This window comes from Ailuropoda melanoleuca, chromosome 7 (assembly GCF_002007445.2).
Source record: "Ailuropoda melanoleuca isolate Jingjing chromosome 7, ASM200744v2, whole genome shotgun sequence".
NCBI lineage: Eukaryota > Metazoa > Chordata > Mammalia > Carnivora > Ursidae > Ailuropoda > Ailuropoda melanoleuca.
In genome coordinates, this window is record NC_048224.1 from 125,851,823 (window position 1) to 125,872,176 (window position 20,354).

The window sequence follows — 20,354 nt, forward strand, 5'->3', positions numbered from 1 at the left end:
TGTGGGCGAGATGAAGGTGCATCTTGAAGTTGGCCTTGGCTGGAACTTATTAGTCTGGGAGTGAAAGCCTGGCTAGAAGAGCTGCTACGCAGGCAGCTTTGGCTAATTGTTCTGCACAGAAGAAATCTCTAGAAATCCAATTTTCTCTTTGGATAAGACTAAAGAAGTAATTAAGAATCTGAGCTCCAAATTCCAGCGATCATGGCCTGCACAGTCCACGGGGGCAGCCCAATCTCAATGGCAGAATATCTGAATATCTGTTTTCACAATTATCTCCCCCGCTTCCTTTTCTCTTTCTTCGGCTGCCTGCCTTTCAGCCATTTTATTGCTCATTAATATGTCCACTAATTGGAAATTGAAAGGGAGAGGAAGGGGCTCTTAACTCTGCGTTTCTATTTATTAGTAGCTCTGGTTAATGGTTTGGGAGGGAAGAAAGAGGCTGAAACAATTGGCCCAAATGACGTACCTAGGAAAACAGTTCTGATGTTAAGTGGTACTTAGTTCCTCATTTAGGTGGTATTTAGAGTAAATTTATCTTAAGGGGGTACCCGGGAACTCCAAGCAGGACACAGGTTGGGTGTCCACATCTAGGGACTGCAGTTAATTCCGTCCCGCGGTATTTAATCGGAAACATTTATTAAGTCTCATAAAGGGCATTTTCCTGTTAATCTTTTGTTTACTACTGTGAATCACTGCGAAGGGCAGCTTTCTCAAAAGAGTTCAGGAATAATTGAATCTGTCACATCCACATAATAATTAAAATGTCCTATAATTTGGCATGCCAATTTAGATGCCCCGAATGTGTAATTTTACTTGAGCACAGCATTATAGAGCACAACCACCCCTCCTGAGGTTGAAGAAGAAAAAAGCAATTGTAAAATACAGGTTTCTCTCACGCTTAAAGACTAAGTACGTAAGTGAATCAAATTACTCCATACAATGAAGAACTTTACATTCGGCAAAAGCAACAACTTTTAAAAAAAATCACCAGTTGAGAGTTGGTGGAAAATGAGTTCTCCAACTAAAAAGACTCCACCTAATTTTTAATGGAATGAAAAGTATTACTGATATTTTGTCCTTGTCCAACTTCCCACTTTATTCACATTTGAGTGAAGAGTAAATTTTTCCATTTTCTCTCACATTGTCTGAAAACACACAAATGCCACTGAGATGACTAGTTCTCAGAATTGACCAGTATCTGAAAAGGCAGAGCCAGAAAAAAATTAATGCTTTCAAAAAGCAACAGGATTAACAATATAAATGACCAAAAAGATCATTTTGGTCAAAATACTTTGAGCCTTATAAGTATTAAATATAAATGCAACGTAACAAAGAATGACTACCTTAAGATTAAAAAAAAAATCACTCCATAACTAAAATAGCGGACTTTTGAATTTGAAAAGGAATAAAAATAGCTGTGGACTGAATGCTCACTGTATCACATGCTTTATAGACATCACTGTTAATTCTCAAGGTAGACAAGGTACATAATTTATTTCCTTCCTTCCATCCACCCACCCATGTGTCATTCCCTCCTTTTTCCCTTCCACTCTCCCATCCATCCACCCAGGAAATACTAATGCCTAATACCAAAGCACTGTTCTAGGAACAGGAAATTCAAAGGATGAACAAGACATACTCTGTCCAGCCAGAGAGGAAGACTGAAGGGCAGGTGTGTTAAGTAATCTGGCTGAGGCTACAGAATCAAGCAGATGGCAGAGGTGGGCTTCAAACCCAGGGCTGAATCTCTGTTCTCTCCTCTCCACATGAGTTCCCAGAGAAAGGCACTTTGATTCTTTATTATCAGAAGCAAAATAAGGAAGATGAGAATTTTAACATTCAATTTTCTAAGATACCTTTCCATATGGATAATATCGTATATTAACTTTGTATAATTTAAGAAAATATGCCTATAACTGTAAACATTTCCCCCTGTCCACTTTCCACTGCATTATTATTGCACTCAGGGTTCAAATTATTTACTGTGTGCCTGGTGGATACAGAAAAAGAAAACCAATTTTATTCAACTTTTAGGATTAATAAAAAGCAAGTAACACACGGCAAAAACACATTTGAGGAAAATAAGTAAACTTTCATTAACTCCTGAATTTATTCGGCAAACATTTATTGCATACTTAACTGTGTTCGTGTCATTATGAGAGATGCTGTGCAGGAGGCAAATCTTTGTATGTAAGTCACAACCCCTGACTTTCTGGAGTCTATACTGAGAAAGAGAGAAGAAAGTCCTCAAATGTCTATAATGCAAGAAAAAAAAAAAAAAGAAGCACAACAAGGGGAGGTTAGCATCAGAAGAGAGGACTTCTGGCCAGAGGTTCTGAGGACAAGCTTCAAGATGGAGAAAACGTACAAAACCGAGCCTGAAAGAATGGGGAGGCTTGACCATGCAGCAGTGGGGCTGGCGGGGGGGTGGTGGAGAGTGGTCATTCCAGACACAGAGAACATGAGCCAAGAGGTCTGGAGATGAGCCTGTCAACTCCTTAAGGGCAGGATGCCGTGGTTTCCCTTGTCCGCTGTTGCATCTCCAGGCCATGGCATTGTACATGATGAGAAGAAGGCGCTCAAGTTAAATACAAAGGAAACTACATTTGGGGCATGGCGGTGTGTGCCCGGTGGTGTAGTTGAGAGGACTCCGGGGTGAGATCAGGTGGGGAATAAGTGTGGCTGGTCCTGGGAATCAGGCGGTGGGATCCAGGGATGACAGGACCAGGGATCTAGACTCGGAGGTCCACACAGCTCAGCTTGCTGAGTGGGCAAGATGGAGAGGCACCTGAGGGACAGACAGAGCAGGGCTGAGGACGGAGGCTTGAAACTCATTTATCTCACATATCGGAAAAGAGAAACGAGAGAAGGGGCAGTCAGAGGGAGCGCTGGCAGAAACAAGAGTGCCCAGCCTCCAAGACTCACGCCAGGTGCTACAGAACCCCCTTGGGGTGCAGACTGAAAAAAGTCCAGGAACAGAACTGTACCCACTTCGCCTTTACCTTTCCTGGTTTGAGCAAAGATTCCAGATCTTTTAGAATAAGTAAACATAAAGCAACTCCAGATTTTCTTTATGTACAGAAAAACAGGTAGAATTTTGAGTTTTTATGTTTAACATCTTTTGTATCTGGAAGAATAGGCTCCTGTGATCTCCCGCGGTGCCCCCAACTCTCAATAGGCCGAGTTAAACTACAAACGAAACCACACATTCAAGCTGGTAAGAGAGCAATCCCATGGCGTCAGCATCTCTCCAGGAATGCCAACCTCAAATCACTCGCGCTCTCCAGCAGGTTGAGGGAAAATACATCCTATTGGATGAGTCAGTCAGTTACATAAACTCAATGAGGATGTGCTTATCAGGCCTGTGTATCTGCAGCTATTCCCGGTAGCCGTCCGAAATATAAAAATTAAAGGGACCCACTGCAGAATAATCTAATCCATTTTTAAATGGCGGGACACCATCAGTGATAGTGGGGCGGCTGCAGGGAGAGGCGGGAGGTGGGGGGAGGGGGCACAGGACAGTGTGGAGGAGAAACCTGACAACGGCTGAGAGATGCCTGCGACAGTTTTCAGTAGGGCAACAAGCAACAAAGGGAGATCCCACTTGGCAGTAAGCAGAGTGGGAAAGATTGGAGTTTCAGACATCTGCTTTTGGTGGCCTTGGAAGTTGGGTCCCTCGCTGGTAAGATGGATGCCTGTGATTTTCTCTGTCACAGGATACTGTAGCAAGTATTACTCAGAATCCTTTCTTAGGTCTTGAAATGGTCAACCATCATCCCCTGGGGAAGTTGAAGGCAAGGTCACAGTGACCGCCAGAGCTGCCCCCCTCAATTCCTGCTATTGCATGTAAGCACCCACCCCCTCTCCCCAAGTACTTCTTCTCCCAGATCGTGCTTTCAACCTTCACAGTCCTTTTTCCCTCTGAAAACTGGAATGAAATCTCTTGGCGTATTTAAGGAGCTGTTCTCTTCTGAAATGTTCTAACGGTGGCCACGTACGTAGGCTTACCAAAGCCAAGTTCCAGGAAGGAGAAAAAGAGAATTTAAATAAAACTCCAGTTAGCTCTGAGGTGCTTTTGTGCTTTTCTAGGTGGGTAGTTTACAACAGCGTCTGGGCTTGATTTCTTCGGGAAAAACTCTACTGAAAAGAAGCTGGAATTTAGGAAGAAGGTAAAGACCAAAACAGCGTAACATGACAAGGTGGACTCTGGCTTTCGTTCTGCACGACTCCCTAACTCTGGACAGTGGAAATGCTGACCCCAGGCAGCAACGCAGGGCTGCGGGGGCCTCCCAGCTCCTGCTGTCGGGGGGGAGTCTGGGGATGCTGTCAGGACTGCGGGGACGCGAAGAAAAAGCTGTGCCACTGGCTGAAGAGAAGACGGGTCACAAGTAACCAGCTAATCCTCCAACTACAGAGAAGAAGCCGTCTTTAATGCGGAGATAGTGGTGAGTATTAGGAGAAAGAGGATTTCTAATTTGTCTGTCTTGCTCCACTGTTTTGTGGCAACTGAGCAAACGAGGAAGATTAAATTAGCTGTCATTATGACTACATCATGTTTAATAAAGTTAAAATTGAGGGAACATCTTTGTAAAATAGAATTCTAAGCCTAACACATTAATGGCGCTTAATGAACCAAAACTGGGCAAATCCCTTTGGAGAGCCGACACATAAACAAAGCTATTAATTAGGTCGCAGTTGTTTCCCAACAAGCCTTTTTTTGATTTACTTACAGTAAACAAAACCATATCCATACGTCTTTGTGCAGAAGTATTCACCAGTGCAACAAAATGTAATTATGACACCGTGAGCGCATGCAATTACACGACTTTACGATGACAGGGCTGTTGGTTATGCCCTTCGTTAGCATCCGTCACTTCCCAGCCACTCCCCGAGGCCGGCCACCCTCCACTACGCTCTGGAGCAGTAGGCCTTGCAGCTGACTGACGCATCTTTATGCCCCTGAAGCTTTCAGAATAACAGAACAGACCATTGCTTGCTTTTTGGAAAGGAAATAGGTATTTCTAAAGCCAGCAAGAAAAAATAATTGCTCCCAAAACCAAAGGTTTGAGAAAAGAACATGATTCATGGTGTTTTGCTGGACTGAAAGCCAACCGGGAATCAGATGCTCTAGAATAAAATAGAAGGTTTCCACCTGGAGTGGATGCAGCACAGAGGACAGTTCCCCAATGATGACACTAGGGAATGCAGGCCACCTGGGTCCCCTGAGGTCCACTCCTGCCATTCCTGTCAAAGGAGTCAGCAACCCAAACCAGCTCTGACCAAGATGTAAGCAAGTGGCCGAGTTCACCTCTCCTGGTGGGAGCGGCAGCCCCATGGAAACATGCAGAATCCACCACAGAAAATAAGGTCCTTCCAGGCACAGGTCACAGGCTCTAAAGAGAACCCTGCATTTCCCGTCTCCAAACTGACTTCTTCCTCAGTCTCCCCAACTCCCCCCGGATCTCAGGCCCCTTCCCTCACGTGCCAGCCTCGACCCATCACACCGTCCTTTTCTGCCCCCAATCCAACCATCTCACCATTTCCATTGCTGGCACCTTAGTTTCAGCCACCAACATCCAGTTGAACCAAAACGCAACTGACAGTTTTAACTATGCGGTTTAAACTCCCTCTTTAAGGAAAGAGGGAGAGCAGAGTAAGGCCAGGTTAGAAAGGAAGGGAGGGGCTGTAAATTGCTTTGCAAAACCATATTAAGGATTTGGACAAAGACATTGACCAAGAGAGAAAAATCTGAGGATCTCGAAATTGACCAGGAAATACTACTGGTAAGGACAGCACTCTGCAAATGCACCTATTTTGATAATGGGAACGAAGCTGACTGCTTAAGGGGATACAGAAGTTCCCATCAGTGGGTCAGACGCTAATAGGTCAGATTTAGAACAACCGGCTGAGGCGGCTGCCAAGTTCTGTCCTTTGCTGATTCCCTAACTGATCACGCATTCCAAAGCCACAGTACTCTAAGGATTTCTAAGTATGAGATGATACAAAGAAGCTGCTACCATCACTGTCATCGTACCAAACACTAAAAATAAACCTACATGGTACATTTAGGAGCAAGGGTGTTATTTGGACGGGCCCCCAACTGAGCTGGAGATCAAGCCAGTTTGCTGCCGCTTGGATGCTCAGCAGCCTGACAAAGTGAGGGAAACAGGGAAACGTCCCGGCATCACTCATTTACCGTGGAAGAAGGACGCTTCTGGGCACAATCTGACATACAATGATGAGAGAGGAGAACAAAGTGACAGGAACACTAATAGAAATGAAAGGTTAGTTTTCCAGTTACCATTCAAGAACACACAATGAAGGACTAAGGATGCTTGAGACTAAATGTTTCTGGAATCCAAGAGTCACAGTCCCACTGTCAGGGAAGGCCACAGCTGGGGTGGCCTGCTTCCTACTGTGACGTTCCAGTCCAGACTGGCCACCCTGCTTGAAGGCTAAAATATCCTTTTGGTTTGAAATATCCAACTCCTGTTATCTGCCTCGTCAGCGCTCATTCCTACACATGAGCAGGTCTGGGGAGTGCTGAAGTTGAAGGCACCGCTTCATTGTGGACAGTCTGGGATGTTCTCAGTGCCCTCCCTCCCCAGCCCCCCTGATGATCCCATCTGATAATACATATGAAGCAGGGTGGGAGGTAATATTCCAGAAACTGCCCCAAAGAATCAAAAGAGACAGTTCCGTTTTCACCACACATAAGAAAGCTTCGCTATTACTAATTGTTTATTCCCGATTAATAACCTATTTAGTACAGACCATCAGAATCACTGGTTAACTTCATCTGTTGCCTCTCATGCACTATGCAGGCCTTCTTTATCTATTTACTTCTTCACCACTAATCAAAGCATCACTGGACACCGTGGTGTCTGGTAACAACGGTCAGTGTCCACATGATAGGAGAAAACGAGCCTGTTGCCACAGGCGGGGAGTCAGCCTGAAAATAACTTGCATTCCTCGGGATTATTTGCATCCAAAGGCTTTTTCTTTGAGGGATGGCTCCCTTATTTTATAAAGCCACATCCTAAGATTTATTGAAACTGAGCAAGCAACAGAGGGGAAGGAGACAGAAGAAAAAAGAGAAGAAGAGAGAGACAAAAGGGAGGGAGGAAGGGAAAAAGAAAAGAAAAATAAGAGATTGAATGATTAAGAAAGAAAAGCCAATCAAACCTAGAAGATACCAGACAGATTATCTAGAGACCAAAGCCTGGAGCCTGCCACATGTGCAGTCGACAGTTCTACTGTGTAAGAGGCTTGCTGGCTGGTCGTCTAGTCTCTCTGCCCCAGATCCACCTTTCCTCCTACTCTCTCACCTGAGATGGTGGGGCTGGGTTTCTGCAAATCCCATGTTAGAGACGCTTTGGCCAGTGGGTGCTCCGTTGGGTTCCACCAGCAGGGGGCACTAGATGGGCGAGGGCCTGAAGGTGGGACACAGAGCAAAAGGTCTCCCTGGTTTATACCACTCCTGCACCATTGCCTGGGGACTGGGACCTGGTGTCAGCTCCCATCTTCCATTAGAACACACATCAAGAACTAGCTTCACGGTGCATCTCCCAGACCTGCAGCTGGGCAGTGGCTCTCCTTGGAGGTCCAAGCATAGGAGTTTTTAGGGTCTCTCTTCCAAGTTCTGAGGTCTGGAGATCTGTCCTGGGGCTCAGTAGGTGCTTCCTAAAATTATTACCCTGGTGTTTCCCTTCCACTTTCCCAGCCCTCCAATTCCTATGTTAAATCCCCTACATCAAATGCTTTCCGTTGAAATACATTGTGTTTCTGACTGGGGCCTCTCTTCTCAGACTCCCCTGTGACACCGTATTTTGCAAACATCCCAACAGCCAGGAAATTCTGCGACTTACCCAACAACCAAACGGCAGCCTAAACGAAAGGCTAATTTTTTGATTAAGAGAATCCAAAATATTGAAACAACCGTGACATGGTGAAAATGACTGCTTTACCACACTGTAAGAAGAGGCCAGATCTTGGATTTGAAATATTTCCATGGCTGACCATCATACAGAAAAAGGGCAATTCAAAAAACTTTTTTTTTTTTNTCAGGCCCTGAGCCAAAGGCAGCCGCCCAACCGCTGTGCCACCCAGGCGCCCCTCAAAAAACTTTTAATATGGAAATATGAAATTACTATATAATTTCACATTCTAAAGGTATAGCTAAGTACTTGAGTTATTGTCAGGGATGAGAGGAAAAACCCAACAGAAAATGAACTTATCGGAGGATTCTATCAGGTTGTACAAGGAAGGTCAAGTTGAAAAACTGAACATTAATGGAAACACCTGGAATGCCACAGGTGAGGGTCTTACCATGATCTTGTCGCTGTCAATAATGGTATTCAACCTGTGTGCAATGGTTAGCACGGTGCATTGGGCAAATTTCTCACGGATTTTTTTTTGTATTAATTCGTCAGTTCTAGAACCAAAGGAGTTGGATTTAGTTCAGTAGAAGGGGAAAAGCAGACTTAAGACTGAAAACAATGACATTTTCATAATGTTTTTAAAAATCAAAGACATGATCTTGTTGAAAAACTGAGTATAAAAAATCTATTTAGAAATTTCCTATTTTGCATATAATGATGTAAAACATTCTTCCCTCTAATTGCTTGAAACTTTCAGGAGTTGCATTTAGGACACTAGCTCTGTTAGGAGGCCTAATAATACCATTATTTGGGTTGCTGACCTTGTTTTGGTTTCTTTCTGTTTTCCAGAATTAATGTTATCAAGAGGTGTCTTTGGGGCAAAGAGAGAGCTTAAAAACATTTCTCAGCATCATGAAATGTTTCTCATCGACCACACTTAAAATCTGGATTCCAGGGTTCATGGACCTCACTTCTGTACCTTGGATCCACATTTGCTGTTGCTTCGTCAATGATCAATATCCGGTTTTTCCTGAGGATGGCCCTGGCAAGGCACACCAACTGTCTCTGCCCCACACTGAAATTTGATCCTGATTCTGCTAATTCGGTGTCCAATTTGCCAGGAAGATCTTCAATGGCTTCTTTAAGCTGTACCTGTGGATACAGAAAGAATGACATCTTCCTACGCGAACTCCTACTGAAGTAGACAAGCCCACTAGACACGAGCTCTGACATCCTCCGGACGCCTCACGGTCCTTGAGTCACGTGATGGCAGGAGTTACTGCCAATCACCGTTCACTGAAAAAGATGGTGAACTCCACTCGGGACAGAATGATTCTGACTTAGGAGCACAAGCTTAACGGGAGTTGAGACTCCGCTATGCTGCCATCAGTAAGTACCGTCTGTTCAAGCGTGAGGAGAGAGAGACTACGCTGAATAAAGCTATTCTCAAAGTAACACAGGGAGTAATTTAAAATGTTCTTAATTTTTTAGATAAAAGGTAACTGAAGGAATTTATGAAGACGAAAAGAACAGTGGTTGCCTGCGGGCAGAGGGTTAACTGTAAAGAGATAAAAGAGAATTTCAGGGTGGTGGTGACAGAAATGTTCTAAACTGGATTGCTATGATGATTAACTACAAATTTACCAAAAATCACTGAATCACACCTATAACGAGGAAATTTTCTGGTATGTAAAATGATACCTTAATCGAGTTGGTGATAAGAAATCATCTGTGTCCCCCGCCCCTGCCACATGACATCCACCAGGGACCCTTCCCTTGGGATTAATTAAGGAAATTTCTCAAAAAATGAAGGTATTTCTCTCAATGTAGTCTAAAAATTTAAAATCGTTAAAAGGATCATATGGTTGAGTCAAGTTTCCCAGAATACATTTTGTATGGGAGTTAGTACACTAAAGGGAGAAAAAAAATTAATTATTGCAGGAAGCATGGCTCTCTAAAGAAATAATCTTGTCAGCACTTTACCATTTTGGAAGGTTTTAAAGTTAAAAAAATAAATAAACAAATTCAAACAATGGCAAACCACACCTCATATATTAGCAAACCTGGAACCTATTTTGGGGATGGCTCTTTCCCAAATTTAATCCATACTGCTAGACCAGTCAAGTGAATTTACTTTAATCTCATAAATGACTTGAAGTGAATGAAAACTCACGAAAACAGGGCACAACATCACGTCTTATTTCCCCCAGACTCTTGAGTTTAGATAGTGCTTATATTAATCTACCTTCATAAAATTGTAAGTTCCAAAAAACCCAAACTGTTAAACACCAAAGATAATCTGAAACTACACTGAGTGGTAGAGCTCAGCTCCAAGCCTACATGTTTGGGGAAATTTTACATGATCCAACCTCAGGCTCTCCTTGAGAGTTCGAGATCAGAGAGTAAACACACTTGGAATTAAGAGACCGAGAGATCGATGGGTGATGGCCAACAAGCAGGGACACAGAATTGCAATGTCAAGTGACAAAACCCAAGGGCATATGAGCAATGTTTTTACAGCATCGTAAATGCTGAGGCACTTCTGTGAATGTGATGATTGTGCTTAAGACCCAAGTCCAATGCCCAGAAATGGGAATCTGAATCAGGATTAAATATGGTACTGGTACTCTGCATTCACATGAAAGGTATACAAAATCTGAAGTGTAAGATCTGGATGGTGGGGGCCAGTCCTGGCACTGAAAGTTATGAAATGGGAGGTGTCGGCCTACTCAACCCCCTCTACTAACAAGGAGGAGGGCTCACAGGTGATTCTTCTTATGAAACCGATTCCTATATCTGCACCCCAGGGGATGGAGCCGATCGAGGCTTTTATCAGCTCTTCCTTCCGGGTTGCCTTTGGTCACACTTGCCTAAGCCAATGGGGCTTCCTAAGACTGATATCCTGATGTTGAAGAGAGAACCTCATGCTTGCCCCTGACTCGGGTGATAGCTTACTAGCCTGCTGTTTGCTCCTCCCTTGGGTTGCCCACAGCTGCCTGACAAACAAACACGTTTTCCAGAAAACACTGTTTTCTGAGACTCTGTCTTCATTGACGAATCAGGGCTGATTATGAGAATGATATGAATGTGAAAGCCCTCTGCAGTGTTTTCATCCACTTCATCTATAATGAAGTATTAGACCCGAGAAAAGATGAGAAAGGCAGAAGACAGGAAGGAGTTACACCGAGGGAATCTGAAAACCTCTGAGATAACAGCATACTATTACTACTCCATGTCTTGAGTGGGATGAGGACTATGTAGGAGGAGGTCCTTATTCTTACACCATATCTATTTAGATATCTATAGGTGAACTGTAACTTACCATGAAAATTGCTACAACTTATTTTCCAGTAGGTTCAGTACAACACAGACTGTAGAAGAGAGGAAGCAAATGTGGCCGCATACTGACCAGTGAATCAGGGTGAAAGGTGCATATGTGCTCATCATACTGTTGCTTCTCTTTCTTGTGCTATGAAAATTCTTCAATACAAAATGGGGACCCAGAAGCCAGAAAGCCTGAGCATGAGTACTGCCTGGCTCTGTCCATTGGTCAAGTTCCTGAAGTTTCTCTATCTTAGCTTCCTGACCTGTAAATAGGACTGTAACAATTTTAAAGGTGTCTACCACCTAACATTGTTGCAATATAAAATGCGTCAGTACGTGTAGAGTTTTCAATAGTGTTTGATACAAAGAGATTGATAGATATTACCTATCCATAATGTGGTCAGTTAACCTCCCTCAGTGTTCTGCTTTATTTTTCTTCTTTACATGCATCAGGACGGAGACTTGATTACATATGCACTGGCTTATTTTCCATCTTCTCCATGAGAATTTTAGCTCTGAGAGGGTATGGTCTCTTTTGATAACTGTAAGAGTCCCAGAATCTACAATGTCTGTCTAAAAAGATCTCATTGGGTATTTGTTGGATGTATGAATGAAGCCGCAAGTGTATCTCATTTTGTGACATATTTGTTCATATAAAAATCAGAAAATAAATCCATATAATTTATACAAGATACCATTTTCTTATTAAAAGTCATTGTAAAAGAAATAAATTCTTCACAAAAACTACATAGCTTCAAGATGTCATAACATCATACTTTAAAGTACAGAAAGCATTTAAAAAATAATTTAAGGAAAACAGGTCAAATAATGCTATTCAAAACTATATATCTCCATAGAGAGTACTTCAGAATATTTTCAGTATTCAGATTATTAGGAAAATAATAAACTACAGCAAAACTGAAAATAACAAACTGAATTCATAACACACCCATCTGCATCTTCGTAAACCTTGTCAGAGTAACCTACCGTGTGTGCTGAATCTACCAGGTGCCAGCACCCCTCGCAGGACGCTAACTCAGATGTCACATTTTGTGGGACTTTCTTACTTTTCAAAAAGAAAGGCTGATGCAGGCTGGAGAGCGAAGAGAGTCTGACATACAATCAACAGGTGGACAAGAGCTCTTACTAGACCTAAACCAACAGTAAATGAAGCGAAGGGAGAGCCCATTTACCAAAACACATAGCCTCAGGAGAAATGGAAATACAAGCCACCGCAAACAAGACCTGCATTAATTACATTCCCCACGCATACACTGCTGATGCTCAGCGTTCCCTGGCTTGGGTTCTTATAGCGTGAGAAATCCCCGTATTCTAACAGAGATGCCGTCCATGCTGAACGTACTGGACGATTCCTCCACAGTTCTAACATGACGTACCCTACTCTTAATCGCGTATCCCAGTAGTAGGGCTGTTTGCTGTCGTGGCTTTTTAAAGAAGTATCATACTGCTGAGTTTTATCTATTGTGACCTTTTAGCCCCTTGACCAATAAACTGTTTCACTTCTACTCATTATTTATATTTAAAAACTGCCAGGGCTTCATGGGTGCCCTAATTGCCACTAATTTCTAATGAACTTTCTTTGGTTTGTGGCTGTTTTTCAATATATGCATAAAGAGGCCAGATGAGACGGGCACCATGCACAGGACTGCATCCTTCTGACCGTCTAGCTCGTCCCGGAGAGGAGACACAACCAAAAGGACTTAAAACACACACACACACACACACACACACACAAACATTTAATTAAAGATCTTAAAGAGGAGAAAACAGTAGTGCTCTCTCATTGGCTCTCAAGCCAAACCTATGAGTTTGGGATCCTGTTTCCAGTTCGGCATCATTTATAAAGCAGCTGGCCAGGGTGGTTAGTCCACCTTAAAGGGAGCTGCCAACGATACCAGGTCTCCTACCATCTCCTGAAGAGCAGGACTGGTTATGATGCACTCACAGGAAGAGGCACACTACAGAGATGGTGGGTAGACTGAATATGATAAATCAAGAACAAGCTGAATGGCACTAGACTGAATCATCTGTATGGTGTCTCTCCAGATAAATGCACATATATTCCATCATGAGTACAATTTTAGGGAAGGAAGCTTCTTAGTCCATAGTCTAAAGGCCTGGAGATTCTAAGGATTTGAAGTGAAGGGTCCCTGACCTATCACAGAATGAGCCCAACCTCCCTGAACAGGGTCGTGAAACCCATATAATTACTGTGAAAAGTTAATAGTACTTCATGTGCCAGGAGTATGATCCAGATGATAAGAGCAATAAAGTTCACCAGAGAAAATCTGGAGAATTCAGAAAAGCCAAAGGGAAGAGGGAAAAAAAAAATCAATATTGTTTTATTATCCCCCAAAAAAGCAACGTTCATATTTTGATGCATTTTAGGTGCATGTATCTACGTATGACTAAAACAGCTGGAATCATACTGTAAATACATTGATATATTAAGAAATATTTTAAGAAAATTTACCAAATCTTTTGTGGAAAAACATACACGTCGTGAAGAAATAATTTCTAGAAAAACACAACTATGGGATGAATTCTCACTCTCAGAGGTATCACTAAGGCAATGAGGTCAATTTCAAAAGTAACACATGAAAACCACTCACTTCACTTTGTGAAACACTCATGTTTATTTCTGTTTAAGAAAGTTCCTAATGTCTTTGAAAATAAAGGTAGATCTTACTATTACCACTTCCATCACATCATTTTTAGAATTCTGACAAGCTACTAAATTTTATTTTAATTTTGGCAGAAGAAACAACTATAAGATGAAATATAAGTTATGATCAAAGTTCTAAGATAGTTTTTATAGGATTTGTCTCCTAATTAACATTTCTTCATGGTCCTGGAACAGTGTGTTTCTCGAGTAATTTTACTATCTGAGAATCTATGAGGAGAGATCTCAAGCTCTGAAACAAATAGAAAAATAATTTACCAGTAATTCCTGTTTTATTAAGGTGTGTCACAATTGCACCATCAAATCTGTCATAGGAATTCAAAAGCAAATCAATGGTCATCCTATTTTTTTTTTAGATTTGATGGCTAACTGTTCTGCCCACCTCTTCTCTTCTAGAATTTCACCGGAGAAAGACTCACCAAATCAACTGAAATCGGAGATCAACTGCTTTCAATTAGGAAGAAGAAGGTGAAGTAATCGGCCCAACTGAGGCAAATAAAATCCCTACGGTTACTGGAAAGCAGGGTGGGTGTGTAAGACGCAGCACTGACATGCCTTCAGAAACCAGAATGACTGGCAGGAAACCGTCAGGCCTCCAACGCGGCCTGCTCACAGTCAAAGCTCGTCTAGAAACTGGAGGAGCTCAGCTTTTCCTGGAAGGGTGACACTCAATGACAGACAGACTGACGCAAAACAACAACAACGTGAGCTATCAGTCACCGGGATGCGTGCAATTGTTTTTAAAGAAATAAGCCACATGGTCCCCAAATGAAGAGATCAAATATTTACTGCCTACTTATTAAGTGCTGACTTTTTAAAAGCCAAAGATGCAGCTAGGTCCTACAAGGGATTAGAAGTCTAAGGTTTAGGGGCACCCGGGTGGCGCAGTCGTTAAGCGTCTGCCTTCGGCTCAGGGCGTGATCCCAGCATTGTGGGATCGAGCCCCACATCAGGCTCCTCTGCTAGGAGCCTGCTTCTTCCTCTCCCACTCTGCCTGCTTGTGTTCCTTCTCTTGCTGGCTGTCTCTGTCAAATAAATAAATAAAATCTTAAAAAAAAAAGTCTAAGATTTTATAAGTCTGACATGGTTTCCACCACCCAGGAGCTTAGAATCAATTTGCAGAATTAGGGCAAACACACAAAACAATTAGGGTCAAAACATACAAACCAAAAGCATCCTAACAGCCTAAATCCTTTCCATGCGAGGGCAAGGAAATTCAAAGAAATGGTTCAAACGATAGGAAATACTACACAAATAATAGAAAATTCTCTAGACATGGATAGTATCCGTATTAAAAACTTAGCAAAAGTTCCAGGGTTCTATTACTTCCATTTACTCAGTAGCATTAAAATGACATGTTTGCCAAAAGCAACTATTACACATTCTGTTTTACTTTTATAAATACTTTCTTATAAAACCTCAAAGCATTTTATCAGCATGATCTCATTTATCTTTCCGTTAATAATGAAAAACTATTATTGTCTTCCTTTAGTGGATGTTCCTAAGAATGGAGAAGTTAAAATGAATGTTGCAGGCTAACTGGTCCCTAAAACTTGAATCCATAAATACACCTTCCAGTTTAGGGCTTGGCTAAAGACAAGTAAGATAATGTATCTAGTTGCTTTGGATTCTAGGAAGAAAGTTACAATGAAAACATGAGACATTTTATTTTTGGTTTTCATCATCACCAATACATACATTTTAAGTGTATCCAAGTCATCAATGCTCTCTTGGATGGTGAACAAAGTAAGTTAAACCAGTAAGTTCCCATTAATTACCTGCGATGTACTACAGGCACATACACATATACTGATGGTAATAAGCTTAATAACTACATTTTATAAATTACCTCCGTTAGGGCATTCCACAGTTCCTCATCCGTATGCTCATTAAAGGGATCCAGATTTTTCCTCATTGTTCCAGTGAATAAAACAGGTTCCTAAATATTCCAAAATAGTGACTGTTATTACTGTAGTCTCTTTTCATTTTATTTCAACGCTAAATTCCAGAACAGAATTAAAATATAAAACCAAAATTCACTATAATCATTAATAATAAGGTTGCAAATGCCTGTTGACAAAACAGCATCTCTACTAATTTTCCACTACACAAAGTGTGACCCAAAACATCTTCCGGACCCCTGAACACTAACAGAAGAAACTGTTGAAATGTGTCGTCTTAAGAAGAAACTGAAGAAGAGAAAGGAAGGTTTGGTTTTCCAAAATGCCTTCCTAGCAGTATCTGCTTCAAGAGGAAAAGCACGGATGTAATTATTTAAGGAACGTTACATCAAGAGAGCTATGTAAGTTCACTGTCGCTCCTGGTGCAACACCGGAACACACGGATAGTGTGATGGGTGGACACCTGTGACTCAAAGCAAAACTGGGAGCTATGTTCACAGGTGCACTGATGAAGAAGCTAGGGTACTTCCTCCACTGGTAGGACAGTCTTCCGGGATGGGGAGTCTCTCCCCAGGGATGAATGGGACACCCTGTTTTTTGGCCAAAGAGAATGTAAACAACTGGGCCCAGCGGCGCCTCTGTGCATGAGGAGGTGCCTCTGATTTTGCACCACCTCGTCCCATTATCTTGTCTGTGCATCAGGATTACATGCCTCACACAACCTCGTTATTAGCTGCAAGGGCAGGAGAACCTGAAACCCATTGTGACGTGCGTCATAATAAAATTACTTCAATTTAAATAGCTCTTCCCATCCATGTGCTTGAGGAGGAGCGACAATTAAGTGACTCTTGCGATATATGCCTCCTTCTGGGTTTCAGGAGAGAATCTGGTACATAAGCTGATGTAGGCCACGTACGTTTTCTTCTGGAAGGCTCTGATAACCCCGGCCAAAAGAATATGGGCAGCAGAGAAGAGCCCAACTGGCTACTTTCAGGGTTAGGTGAAAGAACCATGAGATGCACCGATGTGGGGACAAGAGAAGATCTGACCCTTCCATGGGCATCCAAGAACGGCTCAAGGGAATCACCAGCCTCAGATCTCGCCTGACCTCGGGGCTGGACTGTTCCTCCTCGCTTCTCGAAAGCCTGAGAAGATGAAGACGGTAAACTTTTCTTCTCTTTAGCCATGAAGAGTAACACTCACAGGGCCCCCCGTACCTTCTTTCCCCGTGCTCTCAGTCTTACGACTGGGGAAGGGGAAGTGGATACAGAAGACAGTAAGTGTGCCACCAAAACACACGCCGGCCTCAAGGCAAAATCTAAATATTCAAAGACACTTTAGAAAGGACGCTTTAGTTTTACAAAGTAGATTAAGTGGCCCATATGCCCCAAAAGCACTGAAAAAATCACTGGTCATACGATGTTGCAAAGTGATTCCTGAACTGACAGACCCCAAGACCCCCAGTTCAAAGTCTCCCTTGAAACTACCGAGTTTAGGATCAAAGACTAAACCATCATCTAAGCAATGGTAAGAGTTCCTCTCCAGGGGGATAACAATCATTGTATTTGGTATTTCAAAGTCTTCATTCATTCTATTTCCGAAATTCTTCAGATTCTACCTTATCTTACTCTTTGTAATGACCAATTCCAACAAGAGTTCCACAAGCTAGGTATTTCTCCTGCTCCAGCTGACTCCCTAAGATTCCAGAAAGGAGGAGGGCTGCTACCCATCCTTCCTCACTTTTTGACCCTCGTCCTTCTCCCACCAAGGCTCTAAACCACAGGCAGTATCCGCTCTGGGGCCCGGACAGAGAGACTCCAAGGACTGGTGTTTGAGGAGGGAAAGGGACTGAAAGAGAATGAGTTAAGGAATCAGCTTCAAGAGCAGAGAAGGGGGGAGATGGTCTCTTGGCTTCTACTAATCACAAGCCTGTCAAGGTGCATAGGACCCGGATACGTTTCCCTTCACGACGCCTCTCACAAAGCTCACTCACATCCAGTAAGAGGTCTGGGATGCAGCGTCCCCCTGGTTTTCCAAGTACACTCTGCAGAGGTGTTACCTAAGCTAATCTACAAAATACGGCCCTGTGTTTAAAAGACAGACTTTCCTTCCTTTGTTAAATGCTGCAAGGGCCCGGGCTTCGCAGGTGCGGGAGTCAGAGTTTCGATGGTTCCGGAGAACAGGCATGGGAGCACACATTCAAAATTGGATCACCTATTTCATCCACAGGAAGGGTCTCTCTCGTCACCTCCCTCACCTTAAGGTCTTGAAAGGGATGACTCCCTCCAAAGACTGGGGGACTAAAGCGGGATTCTTTGCAGAAAGAGGCGTTGCTCCCCTTGACACTGAGCTGCGGCTGGTCTAGGCTGAGCTCGAAGCAGACACCCCAGGTACCCGCAGGCCCAAGGGAGGCTCTGCTCATTATCAGCGAGTCACCGTGGTCATCAAAAGAAAGAAATTAAATTTAACCATTTCCCATTGCAATCAAGGGTCACCACTTCAATCTCGACTGTCAATGTAAAGGGAAATAGTAGGCGATTACTCATGTTTACATAGCAGTCATTAGAAGAAAAGAGTTTAGTAAATTACAGTATTTTTCTTTGTTACGACATGCCAAATATATATTTCAAAATGAGTACGATTTCAGTCAAAACTTGAAGGAAGGGAATGATTTATTAGAACATTAACTGACTGAAGCCGTATTTTTCTTTAAAACCAGCAGGCAATTTGTTAACAATGTCTGTTTTAATATGCCAATGTGTTTTATGCATGGTGTTCGTTTTGGTTTCCATTCATTCTACTTTCATCCACTTGCCAAATAAGAAACCACTATATTATCTTCAAAAGGTAATAAAAGTGCACACAGTAGACACACACTGCAGCACCAGATAAGGGTCAAATTAATTATCATTTCTGATAGATACTATTATTTAAAGTACCCACCTCCAAGCAATGAAGTTAATAAACTAATCTTATAAATAAATGTTGTAAAAATGCAGGCAGAACATTACAGTGTCAAGATTTATGGACGGACATACACCCTTCATGTAAACATATAATATATACTAAATATATTAGCCAAAGTATATTTTTTTCTGAAGGTACACAATTAAACCTCATTTAATAAGAGTTGGCTGGCATGGTAGAGTTAGGAAAACGAATGTTTTTGTTCTGTGTCATCTTTTAGATGGAACCTTAGTATCAAATCTGTTTTTCATCAGTTTAAAGTTGACTTTTTTTTTTATCCTTTGCGCCATATTCAGTAATGTTTTCCTTTGTTACCAATGGAACACAAGTTCCTATCAGGCATGTGACCCAAAAATAGCCACTCTGAATCAAAGCATTTAGTGTAGTAAATTGATAATCCCTTGACACAAGTGTAAGAGAAGCACAGTCTTACGAGGCCTTCTGTATATGCTATTGGAAGACAAACCTCTCATTATCCTAAAAAGAAACCCTACCCACTAACCTTCAGAAGCTTAAAACGACCCTGGTCCAAGACAAAAACACGTACAAGTGGTTACAAAGCAGGTAGAGAAAGCACAACACTTTACCGTACCCTAATCGTGTCAGCCCCCAACCAAGAACCTGCCCTTGACTAAAATATATCTTCCAGAGGGGCTGCTGGTCCTGCGTGCCAACAGCTACATTTTCATTTCTAATCAGAGGACCTTTATTAAGGGCAGCTTGTCTCCCAGTTCCAAGAAAGAGAATCACCTGAAGCTTTAAATCTTGCTTTTTTTTTTTTTTTTTTTAAATCCTGTAGCCTCTGAATGAACCGATCATCGTCCATATTCAGAAGAAAAGAACATTGTTTGCCAACAAAGGGAAAAGGATTTAAGTCCTGTAAAGTCCTCTTTCGGTACAAAAAGGTCAGGAGCTCCGGGGAGCAGTTCCCTGGGCTTTAATGAAGACTTTAGTGTCAGAAACAAAAGGCTGACTCCATTAGGCTAGAATCCAGTTGTATTTCTTTACTAGTAACAGCATACCCACCTCTTCTCTGAGTTTTGTTCTCAACAAGGAAAAAAAAAAAAAAAGAGGAAAGAAAACCGGGTAAGAATAAAGAAGTCTTAAAGAGACAGCTCTGGTTAACCTTTTCCGCCTGCGGAAGATAACCCAGGCAACAGAAATACCAAAGGAGCAGAGTGGATGGTTTAAAAAATACCTTGCTTTTGCTTTGATTTTAAAAAGTCTATTAAATGTAAAAAATGAATCTGTTTAATCATGATAAAGATGAGAGCTGTTGATCTGTGCCAACCCTTGGGGTGCAATCATAAATAATGAATTTGCATGGAATCACTTTTCAACTGAAAACATTTTCTTGGTGCCAAAAGGAAAGGGGCCTTAGATGTAGAGAATCCATCCAAAAAAGTTTTGAAATCCATTTTTCCAGATCCTTTCAGATAAGCAAGCTATTCCCTAAATATCATCTCGTCTTGCTGCTCTCTTTGGGGAGGTTAACTATTTCAGGTAGTGAGCACAGAGGGAAGTGTCCATTTCGGCAACTTGTTCTGTTTGGAAATTTAGAAAGTGTTTTCATTTCTT

The 20,354-nt window shown here is 42.2% G+C and overlaps 1 protein-coding gene across 3 annotated transcripts in view; it reads right to left on the reverse strand.

Annotated features, from left to right (window-relative positions):
- Positions 1 to 20,354, reverse strand: part of ABCC4 (ATP binding cassette subfamily C member 4) — a 246,341-nt gene that overhangs the window by 13,224 nt on the left and 212,763 nt on the right. For all 3 annotated transcript variants that reach the window (XM_034665378.1, XM_034665380.1, XM_034665379.1), the window contains exons 27-29: positions 15,758 to 15,847; positions 8,860 to 9,032; positions 8,329 to 8,434 (exon numbers count right to left, since the gene is read on the reverse strand). In XM_034665378.1, the coding sequence (XP_034521269.1) occupies positions 8,329 to 8,434; positions 8,860 to 9,032; positions 15,758 to 15,847 (369 nt within the window). The remainder of the gene's footprint in view (positions 1 to 8,328; positions 8,435 to 8,859; positions 9,033 to 15,757; positions 15,848 to 20,354) is intronic.